This window comes from Arachis ipaensis, chromosome B5, assembly GCF_059453495.1.
Source record: "Arachis ipaensis isolate K30076 ecotype BB chromosome B5, ASM5945349v1, whole genome shotgun sequence".
Taxonomy (NCBI): Eukaryota; Viridiplantae; Streptophyta; class Magnoliopsida; order Fabales; family Fabaceae; genus Arachis; species Arachis ipaensis.
The window spans coordinates 155,397,770-155,422,148 of NC_142440.1; the positions used below are offsets into that span (position 1 = coordinate 155,397,770).

Below are 24,379 nucleotides of genomic sequence, written 5' to 3' on the forward strand. Positions count from 1 at the left end.
TCTTATCTTTTCCTTAATATTAACATTATAAATTGGTGAATAATCCATCACTAATTATTCAATCCCACCATTGAAATCGTGCATCATTTTCTTTGATTATAAAAAATTTAATTATTTTTCTTTGGAACATCCATCTACTCAATATCCAATTTTTTTTTTAATTTTCATCCGTCTATTTAATATCCACTATTTCTTCATCGTTAATCACCGTTGCAGCAATCAGCAAAGATCCAATCAAGTTTTTCATTGTAGTGTTCAAAAAATAAACCATCGTTTTGATCAAAAAATCGAGGTTAGTGAATAGAATCTCTAATTTTGCAATTATTCTGTTCGATACTTTATTCGTGAAATTGATTGTGTAAGAAAAAAATATTTAAAAATATCTTTTATTAATGCATATAAATTGAGAAATACTAAAAAGTAAATAGATGTTATTATTTTTTATTATTAATTAATTAGCTAGCAATCAGCGACGGACCTAGAGGGGGTGAGTAGTGGCCCGGACACCCCAAAATTTTAAGAAACTATACTTATCTATAACAATTTATATTAGGAATACAGAGAGTTAGGTGTCGATTATTTTTTTTCTATTTTACCCCTATTTTACCCCATGACAGAATGATGTAACTGCTTGTTGAGATATTCTTATTGGATGTAAATTATTGTTACAAATATTTTAATTAAGATATGTTTTGAAGGAATAAAAATAGAATAGTTCAATAAGGATTAATTTTTTAAAAAAATAAATTTACACTAATAATTTTTCTCTTCAAATTATTAACGTACTTTTCTAATATACTCTAAGTACCTACACAATATATAATATCAATTAGCGTTCAAATTTAGGTTCCAATATTGTTATTAACGAGAGAGGTTTATTAATTTTTTAAAAAAAATACATACAATAAGTTTTGTATCAATATATCATGATTCATTTTAAAAATAATATTTATTCATCTAGGTTATAGAGTGTCTTGAAAAATCATATTTAAATAAGTATTTTATTTTTTAACTATTTTATATTTTTATAGATTAAAAACTTTGTATTTTTTTTTATTCAAGCTTTATTTTTAAATTTTATTTTAATTGTCTTATTCAAAACTATTAATATGAAATTTTATTTTGTAGGATAAATAAAAAGATGAGATTTTTTTAATAAATTAAATTATTGACAGACTTACTTATTATAAAAGAAGTTAAGTATATTTCTTGATTATAAGAATACATATAATTCACTTTTGATTGTAATCACAAGAAATATAAATTTATCCAATTTTTTAAAATTTATATTAATTATTAAAATTATAACATAATGAATGTACTCCTATACACATTTTTTCTTATTTTTGTGCTTTATTTTAATTTTGTTAAACAAAAAAGTTTAAATATTATTTACTTTTAATTTTTAACTTTTACTGCAAATAGAAATATATGACTTTGTGTGTATTAAATAATTTTTTTCATTGGACATTTTTAAGATGTCAGGTATATTTACAGACACTGAGATGAATGAGCAATACCAGGAGGACGATGACTTTAACCAACAAGAAGAGCTAGTAAGTGGCCAAGATATGATGGATGAACAGAATGAATTCGAACAAGATTTCAGAGATGAATTTACCGAGGGAGCGTTTTTTTTCTGAATCTGATATGTCAGATTATATCCTTGAAGCCGCTTATGCGGTTGACTCCGTGCAAGACATTACATCTTTGAAATTTAGTGAGAATGTTGCGGAGGAAATTGGCAAATACCACTTTTCTACTTTGCAGCTTGCATTTGATTTTTATATGAAGTACTCAAAGTCGAAGGGCTTTAGTGCAAGGAAGAGCAAGACCTTCAAGAATAGTAGTGGCGAGATTTACAGACAAATGTTTGTATGCCATAGGCAAGGATTCAGGATGGAGAAATATTACACGATGGAAAAAAGGAAGAAGGAGCCTAGATTGGAAACAAGAACTGGATGTGAAGCACGAATGGATGTTAAATTTGTACCAGAAAGTGGAAGGTGGCATATCTTTTATTTCTCTGACGAACACAACTATGATCTATTGGATACACAATTCAGTGCTATGTTGCCTGCCCACAGAAAAATGTCAGAGACAGATATTATGCAAATGATGAACATGCTAAAGTCAGGGATCAGCACCTCACAGATATTTGGTCTTCTAGCTAGTCAAGCAGGCGGGTACGAATTTGTTGGCTATGGTCCCAGAGATATGTACAATGAGATTGCTCGGCAAAGGCGTCAAATTCCTGGTGATGCAGCACGAGTGTTGAAGAAGTTAGAGGATATGCGGTTGAAGGATCCACAATTATATTTCAAGGCATGTCACGATTCAAGAGGTTTGTTACATAATTTGTTCTGGTCTGATGGGATTAGCCAACTAGACTACCGACTCTTCGGGGATGTTATTGCTTTTGATGCTACGTACAAGAAGAACAAGTATAGTTGTCCATTAGTAATATTCAGCGGGGTTAACCACCACAACCAAACAATTGTTTTTGCTGCTACGTTAATTGGGGACGAAACTACTGATACATATATTTGGCTCCTGCGTCAGCTCATGTTTGCGATGAGGGGCAAGACCCCGACCTCAATCATAACTGATGGGGCCATGGCGATTAGGAATGCAGTGAGAGATGTATTTCCCGAAGTCAGACATAGATTATGCGCTTGGCACCTTATTTGAAATGCAACTAGCAATGTTGGAAATCCATCGTTTACATCTAAATTTAGAAAAATCATGACAGGAGACTACGAGATTCCCGTGTTTAAGCGTAAGTGGGTTCAGCTTATTGAAGAATTTGGCATTGAAGATAAGCCGTGGGTGATCAATATGTACGAAGAGAAGCATATGTGGGCTACTGCATATCTAAGAGGAAAATTCTTTGCTGGCTTTAGAACTACATCAAGATGTGAAGGTTTACACTTAGTTGTGGGAAGGTATGTGGGGTCGCGGTATGATTTGACAAGTTTTGTAGAGTATTTTCAAAGGTGTGTAGCACACATGCGCTTTAACGAATTTAATGCTGATTATGAATCTACACGTGGGGTGCCCGTCATGCAAACTTGTATAGAGCTGCTAGAGAGATATGCTGCTGAGTTATACACTCATGAGATATTTCTTTTCTTTCAGCCATTTCTCTCCAGAGCTGGATCAATGCGGGTTCTGAACATAGATAATACCGATGATTGCATAAAGTACATTGTGTGTAAGCATGGGAGGCCCGATTTTACGTGGACCGTTGATTTTCGTCAAGAAGAAATGATCTTCATGTGTACCTGTTTACGAATGGAGTCATTTGGTATTCCCTGCGAACATATTGTGAAAGTTCTGGTTGACAAAGACATCCGTGAGATTCCCCGGTCATTGGTATTGGATAGATGGACAAAAAAGGTTAAATCAACACTCAATGATCCAAGTGGGTTCACCAGGGATGCTGTTGTTATTAGTCGTCAAAGTGCTTTGGTGGAATTTTCTAAACAACTGGCTGCTGTTGCTGCTAAAGTACCAGAGAGATATGAAGAGACACGTGATTTAATTATGGGATTGTACTCATCTTAAAAGGCTGCAGACGAAGGAGATAATCAACCTCACTCAGGTGTAGCTAGAAGTAGCAATCCGTATGTGCATCCAACCACTGGAGGCTCAGGACAACCATCTTAGAAGAAGAAGCGGCAACGTTGTAGTGTTTGTCAAATGGAAGGACATAAGAAGACAACATATCCTTGACAAAAGGACATTGACAACAACGTTATAGAAAATGAAGCAATCGGTTCGGACGATGGCGACATGTGTACCGAAGCAACGGCTGAGTTAGATAGTGATAGTTAGCAACCTCCATAAACTTATCTTTGTTTTTGGGTAGAAAATCAGTTCCATATTTGTATCTTTTCTTTTTCACTATATTAATGAGATTTTAGGCATTCTTCCAATAGTCGTGCTTATGCTTTCTAGGTGTAATAATTGTCAAATAAAAACCGATTAGCGATAACGGATAAACTGCTCCTCTCCCTTTTCGCTCACTCTCACTGGCAAAATCCTTAATTTTTTATTTTTTAAATCATTGCATGCATAAAAAATTATTTTTTTAGGTAGTTATTTGTGTAGGACATGGTTGCATCAAAGAATTATTTGGACGATCATTGTCCCACTTTCTTTGAACTTATTATAATTTAAGTTTTTAGATTCTTAAAATGTTGAATGTATGAAATTGATAATAATTTATATTATTAATTTAGTATAATTATTAATTGAAAATATATTAATAATTTATTTTATATGTGTATATTATTTTAATATCTAATAAATTAATCGAATTAATTAGTTGATATAAATAATTAATATAGTTGATTTAATTTAATAAATTAAAAATATATTAAAAAATATACTATACCAACTTTATCATCAAATACGAAAATTTTATTTTAATATAATATAATAGAATAATAGAGGATAGATTTTAAAACTCTTAATCACTAAAACTAAATAAAAACGACAACAACAAAATGTTAATTGATAAATGATAGGATTAGAACATTACTTGACCATAGTTTCAAATTTTTTAAAATAATTTATATTTTACCCTTAGTTTCTCCTTCATTTTCAAATAATTTATAATCACTTCTTCATTGTTAAACAACAACAACAACAAATGTTTAATTGCAACTATATTATTTATTTGGCCCAATAATACCGATGAGTAAAGTTAGAGAGTTAATTTTTTTATTTAATATTTATTAATTAATAATAATTAAAAAATATTAAATAAAATAAAATTTTATTAATATTTTTTGTCTATTTAGAATTACCGTAATTAGTATTCAATTGTTGTTTAGTGCTGCCGTGCTGGCTACTTATATATATTAATTATTTGATGACTCATAATACATTCATATACTTATTAATTTATTATAATATGTTTCTTTCTTTGTCTTTTTTATATATATGGAACTAATGATTATTTTTGCACTGTCATGTGTAGAAATAATTATTTTAGAATACTATATCATTAATTCCTTCGAATAAATAATACTATAGGTAAGTTGATCTTGGATGAATAATAGAAGAGATAAAACGCTAAAAGTACTATACTTTAATATTGATATGTGATATAGATTGCAACAACCACATACACAAATAGATCAAACAACATATTTGATATAAAGAAGGGTAGAATAACGGCTGATAATAAATTTTTAATACTATACATACATCTTTCACAATATTTCACAATAATAATATACTTGAATTAATCATTCTACTTATATGACAAGATTAATTTGCTTTCTTGGTGGGATTAGCAATTGGTTGCTTACAATTAAAAACAATCTAGCTAGCTAATAATCCTAGACTCCTAGCTAGTAGTACGTAGCTAGCTTCTTTAATATAAATAACGATTACAAGAATTTATTTTCATAAACACGATTAAAATGGATAAATTTAAGGTTTGAGTAGAACAAAAATGTGTTTTCATTTTTTTTCTTTAATTTCTTTTCATAATTTTAGAAACAAGAAGTAACAAAATAATATTATTTTCTTAATAAGTAAGAGAAAATCGTCATGGTTTTATTTTGCTTTATTTATTTACAAATTTATCACTTATAGTTTGAAATAATATTTGTATGGGATGGTTGTTGAAGTAATATTTGTATGGGATGGTTGTTGAAATAATCAATGGAAATGACATTACTTCATTATAAAAATATGTGTTTTTAAAATAAATTAAACTAAATCTCCATACGGTGCATAGAAATAGAGTAAAATTGCGAAAAGCAACTAAGCAATACATTTCTATTTAAGAAGTCATTTAAAGAAATAATAAAAAGAAGTACATCCACTAACTCTAACAAATAAATACGCACTAACCAAAGTATTACAATCTATCTAGATTAATTATAAGAACTGTGCATATTCCAAAACTCCTCGACCGATGCTATAATCTGTGGCTTCTTATGGTTGATCCGATTCCGGAGTATATGCACCGCGGTTATCATGCGAATATCATGATCATCAAGCTAGAAATTATACATTATGAATTAGTACCAAAAAATAGGGATTAAATATTAGAGAGTTGTTTAATAAATGCTCACCTTATTGTTACCATATGGCTTAAATTCATAAGTCATATCCATCCACTTCATCACCCAAGTTGCAGAGTTCAAGCTTGATGAACATTGAGGTATATCTTCTGGTCTTTCAATTTTGTAGTCATGAAATTTTTTATATCATCCTTGTAAAAGTTCGACGTGATGACTTGCTCCAGTACGTGTGCCTGATTTCATTTCACTGGTTAAATAATAAAAACAAAATAAGATCTAATAAGCTAATGTAAATTTTTCCACGGACTTACTAGTGTTTTCATAACATGTTCACGATAGCGAATTCTGTCATCATTAAAATGGGTGTCCAGGTGATAGATTGTTCGCTCGCAAACCGATATTACCATTAGATACCAGTGGTCATCCTCTTGAATAGGAACATATATCTAAACCATAAAAATTTGTCCCTCGGTTATGTATGCTAATAATGAAAAACTGTATCCAACAATGAATCTTAAGAAAAAATTCTTACCCATTTTAAATCAGCAGTAGGTTGCATAAATTTATAAATGTAGTCTTCCATCTTCTTCTTTAAATATTTTTTATTGAAGACATCCACCTAGTTCATTAATGCAAACCAATATAGTCTTTAGTAGATGATAAAGAAGTATAGTTCTATATAGCATTACATTTGTAACTTATGATAAATGAACTTATCTTTTCAGGGGTTATAGAACATACCGCAAATCTCGGTGGAAGTTGCCATGTTGTCTTGAAACTTACATCAGATTAATCATCAGTGCAGTTCAATGCCGCTAATTCAAGAATCTGAATCACAATCCAAATATATTACGAGATTATGCCCAGAACCAAACGTAGATTAACTGGTAGATTACTTGTGTACCTTATCAGTAATGGGTCTGTCAGGTATGAAATGTTCAAAGTCTGATCTAGTTGCTCTGATTGTATCTGTTACGACAAGCTCTTCACTATATCAATTAAAAACCGAAACTCATTCGACTGGCCCTCATTCATCGACAACAAAGATAATATTGAATTAACTTACGATGGATCTAACGATGCTGAAAATATATATGCACAGGCCTTTATCTAATCTTCCAAAAGACGCATGGTTGGAGTTGGCTTAAATTGACATTGCATTGACTACAAATTTTAATACAAAAGTATTAGCAATTCATCACTAAACATAATAATTAGCCGTGCCCATAAGAAACTAGATAATTTAAGTGGTAATTATGTTGGTAATGGAAAAGAAATAAACAGGTCTTCTATAGTCTTTTGTGAGTTGGCTCAGTGCATAAGACGCCTTCGATTTATTGACTGATTTGGGCTCAATCTTTGGCTTTCTAATTCTGCCTGGGTGAGTGAACGGTAATTTTTTCTGCGTCCCCATGATGCTCTTACCCTAAGAAAAAAAACAGTTTCAGTATATTCTTATTATCATGTTAAGAATATCAAATAATAAGTATGAAATTTTACTACACATGCATATACCTTTGACATATTTTTCTTTTTTGATGCAGATCTTATAGTTGGAGATACTGGTTTGTCCATATTGATCTTGATGTGGAACGGATCATTGTGGGTGAAAGACATATGATCCAATACAGTAAGATCATCCTCATCGTCTGATATAGCCGTATCAATATCAATAGCCGAACTCTTAGCCTTCAATCTTGAGATTGGGTGTCTGTTTTGTACAGAAAGCTTGGTCGGAGTTACGGAATCTTTGTTCAGACTGAGTTGTGATATCATTGTCTCAATGCAACTTACAGATTCAAGGATTTTATCAATTATTTCGTCCCGAGCCATGTTTACAATTCTCATTAACTGCAAAAAAAATGGTAAAAAGGTTATAATATCTAAATTATTTTACATAATATATATTAGTTACTATTTGTCACATCAAATTACCTCCATGCTAGAGAGGACCTTATCCACTTTACTAGACAATTCTTGAACTTTATTTAGATCCTCGCTTTGAATAACATCGTCATTAATAACTTGGTCATCCTGTAGAAAATAAAAAAAAATTAAAGTTTAAATTACTCGTAATACATTATACTAGATATTAAATACCCATTAAGTCTTAGCTTTGCACTAGGAATTGTAGTTCCAAGTTGATCACCAAAATCAACTTTGATAAAATTACAGTCCAGTGACATATTCTGTGTGTTGCATGCATCATTAGAGACCCCCACTATATCTTCGTTAGAAGGAATATCCATGATTATTATCAAGTTGAAAGGCAAATAGTTAAAATAATTTGTCAACGTAAACAAAATTAGTCGGATTGAACACATATATATACCCAAAAAAGATAACAAAATTTGAATTCTATATTTTTAAAATTTTTTAAAACAGCCCAATAATCTTAAAACTGTTTAAGATATCTTATCTTTTAATTAAAAACAAATACTTTTCAATTTCAACTTAAGAACATATTTTCAATTTAAGAAATTAAATTTGATCAATTTATCTAATTATATCTTATCTATAATTATCTTTAATTAGCTAAATACTCAAATGAAATTCAAAATAATAATAATAATAATAATAATAATAATAATAATAATAATAATAACAACAACAACAACAACAACAACAGTAGAAAAAAACAAATTAACAAAAGAGGAGATTAGACGCATCAGATTAATAACTAAATAAAACAAGATTTAAAACTGGTAGATAGGCTCACCAATCGATTAAGATAACAAGAGAGGATACTTCAATCGATTGCACTTAGAAAACAATTGATTGAAGCAGTAACTAAATCGATTCCAATCGATTACAACAACAGCACAATCGATTGAATGAGAGGTGTGTGTATTATTCAGTCGATTGCATTAAAATCCAATCGATTGAAATAATATATATATGAGTTCTCCAACCGATTTCACTGAATATTCAATCGATTGCAGTAAAAAAAATAGATTGAATTAGCAATTGAGGGTACAACAATCGATTTTACTACCAAACCAATCGATTGAAATAACAAGAGAGGATACTTCAATCGATTGCACTTAGAAAACAATCGATTGAAGCAGTAACTAAATCGATTCTAATCGATTACAACAACAACACAATCGATTGAATGAGAGGTGTGTGTATTATTCAATCGATTGCATTAAAATCCAATCGATTTCACTGAATATTCAATCGATTGCAGTAAAAAAAATAGATTGAATTAGCAATTGAGGGTACAACAATCGATTTTACTACCAAACCAATCGATTGATTTTCCATACACACCTGATTGCAGCTTAAGTTCCCAGATTTACATGCATAGCTAAGATGTTTTTACTTTAACTTCTTTGTATAATAAGATAGTTAGATTGCCATAATACATTAAAAACAAAATAAGCTTATCAATAAATTATGCTTCTGTTGCAATAGTAGTAGCATCAAACATACATAGGACTCTCAAAAGTGAAATGACACAATGAACAATAATACCTAGGACTCTCAAAAGTGAAATGACACATTTCATCATACAGTGAAGATAACACCTAGATTTTGTCCTACATTTTTGTTAACTCAACAATATTAACTCCCATTCAATCATCAATGGAGATCATAGGATGATGTGGAGTTCTAGATAACAATGTCTTCATGGTCCAGGCCTTGGGATGATGCCCCTTGGGTTTGTGATGCCCAGATTAGTGCATAGACTATCAATTGCTTCTCCTTGACGATTGATAGCTTCCGTTTGCCTGTCTTGACGCTGCCTCATATCAGCAAATTGCTCCTCCATATATACTCTCATGCTTCGCAATTCATCCATCAAATCTTGCATTGTTGGCGAAGGAGGGGGTGGTGGTGGGGGTGGCTCTGTTTGTGCTTGCACCTGGTCTTGTGGTTGCCCTTGAGCCTGAGGTTGTTGGGCATCCGGATCTCTTCCCATATGTCTTAGAGTGCTGTCATCAATCTTGGCTACATTAGTCAAGACAACACTTTTCTCTTCAGTCAAGTCAATTTCAAGCCATTTGAAAATCTTGGTCCAATGGCAAGCATATCCTAAACCAACACTTGATTTTCCTTTCTTCATCTCAAGCATATGATGAACCATAAAATAAGGCCAGTTTATCTCCTTTCCAGTCAGCATAGCCCAAAGCACTAAAATATCTTCGTTAAACAAGATTCCATGATTATGTTTTCTTGGAATCAACGTGTATGAAAATAAATACATCAATATACGCTGCTCAATCCCCAACCCACTGCAACTTATATTACCTCTAGCATCCATGTGTGGATTCTCATATTGTAAACTCTGCAAACCAACTAATCTGTTGTATTCTCCCCATTCCTCATCTGCCGCAATACCTCCAGTAAATTTTGCCCCATGATAACCTAGACTCCATTGTTCAGCTAGTTCTTGCAAACTAACTCTATAATGCTGTTTCCCTAAATCAAACTCAATCAGCGGCATTACCTCACCCTCTTCATCAGGTTCAGGAACAACATAATTCAAAGTACTATAAACAGCCCTAACCAAGTGCGGGTAATACTCATCCCTAGTTTGTACAAAATCAACTAAGTGCTGTGTTTGCAATGCATTCAACACCAAATTAAAACGTCTATCCTGAAGGAACTCAGTTGTTATGTACCTGGGAGGAATAATTGCCCTGGACTCAAACTTCTCTACATAGTTGTTCAATGCCCTGCGAGACGGCAGCCACCTTGCCATGTAATGGGATGAAGCAATTAGTCTAGCGGGGGCAAAGCTTTCTCCCTCAACCCTGGCTCTTTTGGCGTTCTTAGTTCTGGCCATTATGGGGATACTGGTTTTGTGGGTTTTGTAGGGATTTTGATGAGGGTTGGAACTATGTATGTGGTTGGAAGTGGATGTGGGTGAGAATGGAGAAGAAGAATGAAAAAGGGTTTCTGGATTTTAGAGAGAGGAGAGAGGTGCAGAAATGGGGTTCGAACGTTTAAAAGGGGGAGTGGGTGTGACTACTGAGGGTTATCTGCTTTAATACATAGCACGTTTCAAATTTCAATCGATTGGATTACATTACCAATCGATTGAATTTGGCCAAAAGTGATGAGATTGAACTTTTTAATCGATTGGATTGCATTACCAATCGATTGAATTTGGAAAAAATTCAAAGTCATCACATTTCAATCGATTGGGTACCATTACCAATCGATTGAAATTGGCAAAACATTCAACTTCATCACCTTCCAATCGATTGGATTACATTACCAATCGGTTGAATTTGGCTAAAACTTCAATGTCATCACTTTCCAATCGATTGTATTCGGCAAATCCATGTTGTTTTCGTGAATTCAATCGATTGAGTAACAACAACAATCGATTGTTTTGAGGCATTCATTCGATTGGAAAGTATAAACAATCGATTGGTATAAGCTTTTTACCATTCTACCTTACAACTTTCAATCGATTGTTTTGTGATATAGTGTAAACCAATCGATTGAATTTCAAGGAAACACGATTTGGAAGCCATGGACGAACGTAACGAGATCAAAGTTAATTATTTAATTAATTGGAATTATTAGGATGAATGGAAAATATAATTGGTTGTTATTGTTGTATTTGATTGTTAATAAATATAATAGATAATTGATAAAATAATAATTTATAAAATAAAAAACTATTTTTATAATTAAATAAAACATATGGGGTTAGTTTGTAATTAAAATTAGTTCAAGGACTACGTAGCAATTGATAAAAAAACTCCAAAAATATGTTTTCTACTTGGACCACTAAGTGGTCCAAAGGTTCCTGGACCACCGAATCCTGAGCCATAAAACAACGTATTATGGACATTTTGTCTGAGATAAAAAAAATTCAAATGTAGAATTACATAAAAAATGAGAATGAAATTATCATTTTGCTTTAAATATATATGTTATTTTAAAAAAAAACTTTAAAAATATTAAAAATATTAATTTTCTATTTAAAAAATAAGAGAATAATTAAAAAAAAAGAGTTTGGACTCCTAATTATTTTTATACAAATTAAGGCTTTGTTTGGTTGGAAGGAAAGAAATAGAAAAGAAAGAAATAGAAAGGAAAGAAAAGAAAGGAAACAAATTGAGTGGAATTTTATTTTCCTTAGATATGTTTGGATGAAAGGAAAATGAGAAGGAAGGAAATAGTATATAATGTTATGAAAAGACAATTTTATCCTTAGATATTTTAAAATATATTAAAAAATAGAGGGTAATATTAGAATATTGATACAAAATACATTTTCCTTTCATTTTCCATCCATTGTTGGAGGGAAAAATTTTTCAACGGGTCCCACCCATTTTTTACACTATTCATTATTTCCCTTTGACTTTTCCATTCAACCAAACAAAGGAAAATAGTTATTTTCCTTCCAATTTCTTTCCTTCACACAAGTATATACATTAGTTTAATCATTAAAATATGTTAGAAAATTAATATAAAAATAATTTAAATAATATATTTTGTAGTAATTTTGCATTGTCACGATATTTAATATTGGAAAATTAACTGCGAATGTAAGTTAGTGTTGTCAAAGTTGAATACTTGAATGACCAGAAGACACAAAAAAAAGAAGACTAAAAGACAAATAGGTCCCTGACCTTTTAAAACGGGAACATTTTCGTCCCTCAAGATTGGAAAATACATTTCGATCCCCACGTTTTAAAACGGGAGACAATTATACCCTTCCGTCCGTTTTGGGCCAAAAACGGCAACGGAGCCAGCTGACATGGAGGGGCAGTGAATGACGTGGCCGTTACGCTCGCTGAGGTGGATTGGGACGAAATTTAACTGGACAAATTCGTCCCTGAAGTGCCAAACGATGCCGTTTCCACCAGTGAGCCCTATTTCATCCAAACGCAAGGTGGAAGTCATGGCCGCTGCTTGTGCGATCGTCCATGATGAACGAGGGGGGGTTCTTCATGCACAAGATCTCTCACAATAAGAAACAGTTCAAAGGGGTTTGATCCTCCTCCACCTCCTAGATAATACTCATTGGTTTTCTTCACAAGCTCCATGATCCTAAGGTGTTCATCTTTCACAACTTTAAGCTCCTCCTCACATTCCTCTACAAACCCTTTCATTTCCTTAACAAATCCACCTCTCTCATTGTTCTCGCCACAACATTTGGTTACAATCTCTCGAATTTCGCTAACACGAGCATTGAGAATGTATAACATCCTAATGAAATTCTGATGATCAATTATTGCTGCTTTCTTTACTTCAGATAACTCATCCTTTATACCTCCCAATAACACTTGTAAACCAAGCATCAGATACTCTTTCTCTGTCTCATGTTGCACAAGGCTATTATTGTTTTCATTGGAGTTGCTTATATCACCGTTGATTTTGGGAATGTTATGCTTTTGATTCATAGCTTCTCTTCTTCCTTCTGACTGAGCCACCTGCTCTACAATGAAGTGTAGCAAACTAGTCTTCCCATCAATGCTTTTCACATCAGGAAGCTTCCTAAGAGCACTTAGGTTGAAACCTTGTGCATTTCCCCTAGAAGTTCCGGCATTCATCCGGTTTCCAGCTTTGAGAATTGCCTCAAGAAACTTCAGTAATAGGCCACTAGCCCTCATCTCCTTGCAACCCTTTTCAAGAACTTTGGCTTCAATTGGTTCTTATGACTTCCGTGAAGCGCACAAGCTCCAAAGGCGCGTGAAGGATGGTGACATTGCAAGATAACTTAGAGAGCAACCAAACTCTCAAACAGAAAGATAAAACAAACACAACTTTACCAAATCACCAAACCATGAAGAAGATCAACATCAATAAAATGAACTCAAATTCATCATATTCAACAAAGATCCATCAAATTCTAAGTCAAAATAACGAATCAAACAACCCCAAATCAAAACAAAAACTTCTTTTTTTTATCTATTTTGGGAAAAGATTAATAGAAAACTGACCCTGTAGAGTGTGTTCAAGCACTTGGAGCAGCCACCAAGACCAGGGAAGCCATTGACATTGTTGGTTCTACTGATGCAATTCTTCTCTAACCTTCTCACAGTTTTATTCCCAACAAGTTCACCATTTTCATTAACTGAAAATGCATCTGGGCAACTCAGAGGGTGAAGTCTTATCCCACAGAAGCAGAACACAACATCACATGTCTCATTGGGTCTTTTCAGCTGAATCCCTCTCACTTTCAATGCATTCTCTAAGTCATTCACACATGTTTCCGAGTCATCTGGTAACAATGGCATCTCATATGACAATGATGATGTGTGGGTATGGCTATGGGTTAATGCAGTGGAAGAATATGCAGAGTATAACCATGATGCAAGAACAGGGCAGCACCGTGTGCGGTGGAGCTCCATGTCAGAACCACCACCACCACCGCCTCCACAAGCATTCTTTATACTGTCAAAGAGTTCATCTGAGAGTGTCAAGGGGCAACCTTTGACATCAGATTGTTCAGGGAATGCAGGGATGGTCGCTGTTGATGGATGAGATGGGCCTGGGCCTGGGCTTTTGTTTGGGAGGATGGGCTTAAGGGTTTGAAAGGTTGTTGTTGATGATGAGTCATTGCACATGCAGTAATGAAAGAAGAAGATGATAATGCAGAAGAGGAAAAGGGTTAGTCGTAGTGGAGCTGACATGGTGTTTGATGAAATGTTTATGAGAGAAAAAGAAAGAAAGGGTATAATTGTCCACTAAAATTTCGTCCCAATCCACCTCACCAACTGTAACGGCCACGTCATTCACTGCCCCTCCATGTCAGCTGGTTCCGTTGCTGTTTTTGGCCCAAAATGGACGGAAGGGTATAATTGTCTCCCGTTTTAAAACGTGGGGGGATCGAAATGTATTTTCCAATCTTAAGGGACGAAAATGTCTCCGTTTTAAAAGGTCAGGGACCTATTTGTCTTTTAGTCAAAAAAGAAAAAAGGTTGAATGTACTATAAGATAAAGTTATTTTTCGGTGTTCCATTATTTTTTATTTTGGACAGCAGTGTTTCCATTATTAACTACATGTACAAGTTTAAGCTTGTTTTTTTAATCTTTGAAGGTTATGTTGGCCCCATTCGTTTAAGCCCAGTGTGAAATCCCATAAAATGGGACCGACCCGATCATATTAACTTAGGCGGATGCTACCGTGCTGAAGTAAGATTCTTTCAGCACGTACTTAAAGTGACTTGGCATGAAGGGAAGTAGGATGCATGTGTTAATTGTGTTGCACGCACAGACACAACCTGAGGCACTACAGTATTGGCAGGAAGGTATTATTCTGGGAGAGCGTAATTACTTCAGCGTAATCGGCAGCTAATGTTGATTAATTATTTGGATTTAGACTTTTTTGTTGAACAGGGGAATTTTTGGTTGCTATCGTGGGTTGGGGTTTATTGTACTGGCCACATGTCATTGGTTGAATAAGATCAGTATCTTGTTTATATTAAAATAAAGTTGGAGACAATTAAGGGTTAAAATTGGGCCTATCAAAGAATGGATATGCTGCTGTTTTTATTTTTAATTTTTTTTCTTTTTGTTGTCGTGCATCAGATAAAGTATGATATAGACAATGCATAAAAAGAGAAAATGGGAAAGCGACAGGAATAAGAATGAGAAGGAAAGGGAAAAAATTACATGTGCTCTTATAAAAGTTGTGGTAATTAAATAGGAATTAATAGTATTTAGTGGGTGTATTAATTTCTTAATTTGGAAAACAAGTGTTTTTGTTAAATTATGTATGGAAAAAAGGTCATTTTATTTTTAATTCAGTAATGTTAAAATAGGACCTTAAATGTTTGGTTAAAAATGTTGTCAAAGTAAACAAAAGACTTGTTTGGATGAATTTTTATAAAATATTTTTTTTCAAATGATATTTTTTAAAAAAATTTACTAACTTATTCCTATTAAGCATACTATAAAAAAATATATTTTATAAAAATTATTGTAAAAATTAATTTTTTTATGTTTTCAATGCAATAAATACATCAAAAGTATTAAAAAAATTTTATTATTATATTTTTAAAATGTGTCTTTAAGGCACAAGTTAGTTAAATCTTTTTTTTTTAAAAGATCTTATTGAAAAATAAGGCAATTTTATATTTAGTTATCTCATATAAAATTATTTTTTTATCTAATAATTATGTTTAAGTACAACAATATAAAATTATTTTTTGTTTATTTATTATGTTAAAAATATTTTTGTTTAAGTGAAAAATATAAAATATATAAATTGTAATTTCTAATTTTTTTTATTTTTTAATATTTTTATTTTTATTATTAAAATTTTTCCTAATAGTGAAGAAGAGAGGGAGACACATGACCAAGAGACAAAAAGTGGAAAACGAGCGAGAAATTTGAGTTAAAAAAGAATTTATGATATTATCACAATTTAAGATTTAGGATTTAAAATTTATCATTAGAGATTAGAATTTATTGTTTAATATTGAGGGTTTAGGGTACAATTATATAAATAAAATAAAATATAAATTTTTAATTTAAAATTTAAAATTAAATTTACTTAGTATGTGAATGTTATTGTGAAAATATTTAATTCACCATGGAGGAATAAGTTTAAAAATATGGTATTTAAAAAAAAATTCTTCCACCAATATTTTCAAGGTTCAATAGTTTTGAATATAATTTTATAAAAAATAAAAAGTTTAAAAAATTTTGAAAAATACGGTGAATACACGTTTTTTTTAGTGGTCTTCCTTAAAATATAATTATTTTTTGAAGTAATCTTAAATCAATGAAATTATTGTAAATTCTAAATTTTTTATTTAATCAATTGTTTGCTTTATATATAATCAGTTGTTTGCTTTAATCGATTGTTTGCTTTAAAGAATAAGTGACTAGTATTATTTTTAAATTATAATTTTAAATTAAAAAATTTACACAAACATAATGGTATTAATCTTAAAATTAAAAATTTTAAATTAAAAAAAATTGACGTAGTAGCAATTTATTGTTTTCTGGGCCTTTCCCTTTGTACCCTTCAATTTTTCCAGCCTTTCAGTATGTACTGCCGTCACCCTTTTCCCTCCTGAAATCGTTACAGTGTCTGAGTTATCCTAGTTCTTCCAAGGTTTCAACACTTCTTTCACATATTATTATTATTATTATTATTATTATTATTATTATTGGGACTAAGCCCAGAGAGGGATACATCATTCCAATCTATTCTTGTTGAATAAATCACCCAGCTTCAAAATTTTTTATTGAACTTGAAATAAAAATGGCCCAAACATTTAACCACATTAATTAACATAATGTAGTACTTATTTTATTAATCAGTTTTACATGTTAAAACCTGCTATTTCTACTTCTAGTCAGACTTGGTATTTTTTTGGGAAACAATTTTACACAGGTCCAACAACCATGTACTCCACGTTGCTTCAGCATGAAAGGAAAATTTTCTCTTTCATCACCGTAACACTGCCCACTAACTTAATCCTAGTGTGGTCGATTTTGGAAAAAGTCAAAAAATAGCTTGCGTCTCATTAGTATGATGAAATCATAATGACTTACATCTCATGAGTGTCATATTCTTTGTTGTTGAATGGATGCAAATCAGATTTTTTTCAACCGTCAACAGGTACTAGGTAAGGGGACTCAATCTCCTGTTGTGATTAGGATCCTTTATCACATTTTATGTAGATGTTTATTTTCTATGATATATAATTTTTTAAAAATGACTACATTTAATATGACACTTTTTAATTTGAATATGAAAAAAAAAGTGGTGTTGGACTCGAATGTGGGGAATACAGGTACTTCACAGCCATGTGGTGTCAGTGAATAGAACTCGGACCATGCGAGTTCTTCCTTTCATAAAAAAATTGATAACAACAAACAACTCGGAGGGTCCGTTTTCTAGTTTTCGAATTCATATTTGCCTAACCACAAGTCGGACCATGCGATTTATTGAGCAAAATTTTAAAATCAAACAACTCGCATGGTCCGATTTGTGTACTCTGAATTTTTTTAAATTTTTTAACACAAATCGGACCCACCGATTTGTGTACTCTGAATTTTTTTTAACTTTTTAAACACAAATCGAAGGGTCCGATTTGTGTACTCGCACAATTTTAAAAAACACCAAAAATTACCATGTTAAAGTATATCACTCATTTTATTTCCATATCAAAATTTTTTAGCCTTAATATGAAGTTAAAAAAGCTACCTTATATATATATATATATATATATATAGAGGCTTAAGCCTTTGACAATTACATAAGTAATATAAAAATATTTTTTTCTCTTATGCTTTTCTCTCTCTTTCATACTATTCTCCTTCTTATATACTTTATTATAATATTATTAAATATATTAATTATATCTACTATATTAATATAGTAATTCTAGTAAATATTACTACTTGAGTTATTTAATTATATTTTCATATTTTATATTTGTTACCTTTTTCTTATTTATTTAGTTATTTTACAACATGTTATCAGCACGAGACTCTGATCAAATTTTTAGGAAGACTCAGGTAATAAATTTTTATTATGTCGAAACTCTCTCATCTTGAATTCAATGCTCTTAATATATCTGAAAACAATTATTTATCATGGATATTAGATGCTGAAATCCATCTTGATTCAATGGATCTTGGAGATACAATTAAGGCTGAAAATAATACATCCCAGAAGGATAAAGCCAAAGCCATGATTTTTCTTCGACGTCATCTTGACGAAAGATTGAAAAATGAATATCTCACATTAAAAGATCCTGTAGATCTTTGGAAAGACCTTGAAGAAAGGTATAATCATCAAAAGACGGTGATACTTCCTCTAGCCCTATATGAATGGACGCACTTGCGTCTACAGGATTTTAAATTGATAAATGAATATAATTCTGCAATGTTTCGAATCACATCACGAATGAAATTATGTGGGAAAAGATAACTGATAATGATATGTTGGAGAAAACTTTCTCAACCTTCCATGCCGCGAATGTGCTCCTGCAGCAGCAGTATTGAGAAAAAGGATTTAAAAAATATTCTGAGTTAATTTCTTGCTTTCTTGTTACTGAACACAACAATGAGTTGCTCTTAAAAAATCATGAAGCGTGCCTAACTGGCGCCGCCCCATTTCTTGAAGTAAATGCGGCAAATTACCCCAAAAGAGGTAAATGGCAAGGTTTTAATAACAAAAAAAATTATGGAAGGAAAAGGAATTATGTTCAAAAGATAGGATCCCACCAGAAGTGGGATAAAAAAAGAAATTTTGGTTAAAATAAATCAACAGATGATAAGTGTTTCCGTTGTGGTGGAAAGGGTCATTGGTCGCGTACCTGTCGTATATCAAGGCACCTAATCGATCTTTATCAAGCATTTTTGAAAAAAGACGACAAAGGAAAGGAGACGAATTTCGTTTCAAATGATGTTGCTGAAAACTCCACCACTCATTATGATGTATCTGATTTCTTTGAGGACCCTGAAGGAAATATTGGTAATTTGATCAATGATGGAATAGTTTAATATGTGGGATTGTTAAGTATCTATGTAAATAAATAATGTAAAGAACTTATTGTTAAGTTTTATTTAAGTTTCAAATGTGATGTATATAAATAATGAAATATTAATGTTTATGAATTTTGAAATCATTAAATGTGTCAAGTTTTAAAATAAAATTTTAGTATATGACATTATTTTTATGTACAGTATTTCTTAGAAAAATAGTTCCGATCAAGTATTCAATTTAACTGTGCATACTACTCATTTTATTATTTATCTTTGAAGAAAATGGCAAGGATATATAATGAAGATGTATGCCTTGCGGATAGTGCAAGTTCGCACACCATTCTCAAAAGTGATATATATTTTACCCATCTTGTGCCAAAAGAAGAATATGTTAATACTATTATTGGCTCAGGCAATGTGATTGAAGGCTCCGGAAGAGCTATAATTTTGTTTTCCGGAGGAACAAAATTCATAATAAATAATGCACTATTGTTTGCTAAGTCTCTGAGAAACTTATTGAGTTTCAAAGATATTCGCCGAAATAGATATCATGTTGAGACAATGAATGAGAAAAATCATGAGTATTCATATATCACAACTCATGATTTAAATAAAAAAGTTATATTAGAAAAATTACCCTCACTTTCATCTGGGTTGTATTATACTAAGACTAGTGCAATTGAATCACATGCTACTGTAAACCAGAAGTTTACTAGCCCAAATGAATTCATAACTTGGCACGACCGATTGGGTCATTCGGGAACAACCATGATGCGGAGAATTATTGAAAACTCCCATGGACATTCACTAAAGAACCAAAAGATTCTTAAATCTAGTGAATTTTGTTGTGCTGCATGTTCTCAAGGGAAGTTAATTTTAAGGCCATCACCAGTAAAGATTGGATTTGAGTCCCCTGAATTCCTAGAAATGATTCAAGGTGATATATGTGGACCTATTCATCTACCATGTGACTCTTTTTGATATTTTATGGTCCTGATTATGGTCCTGATAGACGCATCTTCGAGATGGTCGCATGTGTGCTTATTGTCTTCTTGCAACCTGACATTTGCGAGATTACTGGCTCAAATCATTCGATTAAAAGCACAATTTCCAGAAAATCCAATCAAAGCAATTCGTCTTGATAATGCTGGTGAATTTACTTCCCAAGGTTTTGATGCCTATTGTATGGCTAATAGAATAAGTGTTGAACATCCCGTAGCTCATGTTCACACACAAAATGGGTTAGTAGAATCACTTATTAAACGCCTCCAATTAATTGCTAGACCCTTACTTATGAGAACAAATCTCCCAACTTCAGTTTGGAGGCATGCTATTTTACATGCCGCAGCACTTATTCGATTAAGGCCAACGAGTTACCATCAGTTCTCTCCTATGCAATTAGCTTTTGGCCAGCAGCCAAATATTTTCCATTTAAGAATAATTGGGTGTGCGATATATGTTTCTATTACACCACCTAATCGCACCAAAATGGGACCTCAAAGAAAATTGGGGATATATGTTGGATATGATTCTCCCTCTATAGTGAGGTATCTTGAGATACAAATTGGAGATGTATTTAAAGCACGGTTTGCGGATTGTCATTTTGATGAATCAAAATTTCCAACATTAGGGGGAGAGAATAAGCTTCCTGAAAAGGAACTTAATTGGAATGCGTCATCCTTGATGCATTTAGATCCTCGATCAGGGCAATGTGAAACTAGAAGTCAAAAGATTATACATTTGCAAAGAATAACAAATGAATTGCCTGATACATTTTCTGATACAAAGAGGATAACCAAATCTTATATACCAGTGGAAAATGCCCCAATTCAAATTGATGTCCCAGTTGGACAAATTGCCACTGAAGCAAATACATGCCAGAAGCGTGGCAGGCCTGTCGGTTCCAACGACAAAAATCCTCAAAAGAGAAAAGAGGTAAATACTATTCCTGTTGAAAAAGACATAGTAAAGAACCTGCATTTGTCCAAAATTCTGATATAATTTTAACGTCAGAAGACGTTCAGGTACCTGAAAATTGTGAAAATAAAGAGATCTCGATAAATTGTGTCTTTATAGGAGAGAAATGGGACTGAAATAAGACAATTGTCAATGAAATATCTGCATATAATGTGGCATTAAATATCATGCATGGAAAGTAAGTATCTTGAGCCAAGATCAGTCGAAGAATGTCGACAAATGAATGATTGGCCAAAATGGGAAGAAGCCATGAAGGCTAAATTAGACTCACTTGCAAAACGTGAAGTCTTTGGACCTGTAGTCCATACACCAAAAGATGTAAAACCTATTGGATACCGATGGGTATTTGTGAGAAAACGAAATGAAAAAAATGAAGTTGTGCGCTAGAAAGCCTTACTTGTGGCACAAGGTTTTTCACAAAGGCCCGGTATAGATTATGAAGAAACATATTCCCCTGTAGTGGATGCGATAACATTGCGTTATTTGGTCAGTTTATCTGCATATCATAAACTGCATATACATTTAATGGATGTGGTAACAGCCTATTTATACGGCTCATTAGATCGTGATATCTATATGAAAGTTCCTGAAGGACTGAAGATATCTAAACTATCCAATGAATATTCGCAGGGGTTATACTAAGTTAAATTGCAAAGATCTTTATATGGTCCAAAGCAATATGGACGAATGTGGTATAATTGTCTTACTGAGTATTTGGCCAAAAACGGATTCAAGAATGATGATATATGTCTGTGTGTTTTCATAAAGAAAACTGCATCTGCATTCATTATAATTGCTGTATACGTTGATGATTTAAATATCATTGGAACTCTTGAAGAGATTCCAACAATTATAAAAACTCTAAAAGAAGAGTTTGAGATGAAAGTTCTTGGAAAGACTAAATTTTGTCTCGGCCTGTAGATCGAGCATACAAAAAATGGGATCTTTATTCATCAAACGACATACACAAAAAAGATCTTGAAAAGATTTTATATGGATAAGTCACATACCTTGAGTATCCCAATGATCGTAAGATCTTTAGATGTGGAGAAGGATCAATTCCATCCTAAAGAAGAGAATGGAGATATCCTTGGTCCTGAAGTACCATATCTTAGTGCTATTGGAGCACTAATGTATCTTGCTAATAATACACGACCCGATATATCATTTTCTGTGAATTTACTAGCAAGATATAGTTCCTCGCCAACCAGAAGACATTGGAGTGGAGTCAAACAAATCTTTTGATATCTTCATGGATCAGTTGATATGGGATTATTTTATCCCTATGGATCCAAGTCACAATTAGTTGGCTATGCAGATGCTGGATACTTGTCTGATCCACATAAAGGAAGATCTCAAACAGGATATCTGTTCACATATGGTGGTACAGCTATATCATGGAGGTCCACAAAACAGACGATAGCTGCAACCTCCTCTAATCATGCTTAAATACTCGCGATACATGAAGCTAGTCGCGAGTGTTTTTGGCTTAGGAGTTTGATCCAATATATTCTGTCATCATGTGGACTGATTGACCATAAGATAGCTCCAAATGTCCTGTTTGAAGATAATACAGCATGTATTGCTCAACTTAAAGGTGGATATATCAAAGGTGATAGAACAAAGCATATTTCTTCCAAATCCTTCTTCACTCATGATCTTCAAAATCAAGGGACAATTGATGTCCAAAAGATCCGCTAAAGTGACAATCTGGCAGCTTTATTTACAAAGTCACTCCCAAAATCCTCCTTTGAAAGATTGGTACATGAGATTAGGATGCACCGATTTCGAGACATCAATTGATGTCGACAAGAGGGGGAGACTGTACTCTTTTTTTCTTGGTCAGGTTTTTTTCTCATTGGGTTTTTCTTGACAAGGTTTTTAATGAGGCAGTCCCCGTCACAAAGGATATTGTACTCTTTTTCCTTCACTAAGATTTTTTTCCCATTGGGTTTTTCTTTAGTAAGGTTTTAACGAGGCATAATCCTAAATGGTCATCCAAGGGGGTGTGTTGTGATAAGGATACTTTATCACACCTTACGTGAATGTCCATTTTCCATGATATATAGTTTCTCAAGGATGACTACATTTAATATGAAGTTGAAAAAGCTACCTCATGTACGTATATAAATAGAGGCTTAAGTCCCTGACAATTACATAAGCAATATAAAACAATATTCTCTCTCTTTTATGCTCTTATCTCTCTTTCATACTATTCTCTCTCTTATATACTTTATTATAATATTATTAAATATATTAATTATATCTACTATATTGATATAGTAATTCTAGTGATAATTACTACTTGAGTTATCTAATTATATTTCCATATTTTATATTTGTTACATCTTCCTTATTTATTTAGTTATTTTACAGCATCTCCTTCATACTTTTTTGTTATTGATAAATTATCTCAAGCTATAAAAGAACAGGTAAAAAGTGGTGAATGGAAGCCTATGAGTGCTGGAAGAGAAGACCCTCCTATATCCCATCTGTTATTTGTCGATGATCTTCTTCTTTTTATGGAAACTTTCTGCAAGCAAATAGAGGTTGTTATGCAAACGCTAAACTCCTTTAGTTTATCTTCTGGCCTAAAAATAAATGCAAACAAGACCTGGGACTAGGAAAGATATTAAATGAAGAAGTGGATTAAAGAAGTAGACTGTTTGGGACGCTACTTATGGGCCTTGTTCACTAATCAAATAAGGGGAATGAGAGGTATAAATCGGCCGTTAACAAAGTAAGAAATAAGTTGAAAGGGTGAAAAATTAATTGTCTATCTCTAGCAGGACAGCTCACTCTTGCCAAATCTATTATATGGCCAATCTTAAATTTTGATATGAATTAGGTTCGCATACCCAAAGGCATTTGTGATTAGGTAGAGAGATTACAACGCCAATTTGTTTGGGGAGAGGACGCAACTAGAAGAAGAATACACG

At 32.5% G+C, this 24,379-nt stretch overlaps 2 protein-coding genes across 2 annotated transcripts; both read left to right on the forward strand.

Annotated features, from left to right (window-relative positions):
• The first annotated feature begins 1,587 nt into the window (after positions 1-1,587).
• On the forward strand, positions 1,588-2,691 carry LOC107641461 (protein FAR1-RELATED SEQUENCE 5-like). The gene has a single exon (XM_016344952.3). The coding sequence runs from the start codon at positions 1,588-1,590 to the stop codon at positions 2,689-2,691; it is 1,104 nt and encodes a 367-aa protein (XP_016200438.3).
• A 54-nt stretch (positions 2,692-2,745) lies between these two features.
• LOC148566325 (protein FAR1-RELATED SEQUENCE 5-like) lies at positions 2,746-3,567 on the forward strand. The gene has a single exon (XM_088487505.1). The coding sequence runs from the start codon at positions 2,746-2,748 to the stop codon at positions 3,565-3,567; it is 822 nt and encodes a 273-aa protein (XP_088343631.1).
• Positions 3,568-24,379: the final 20,812 nt, after the last annotated feature.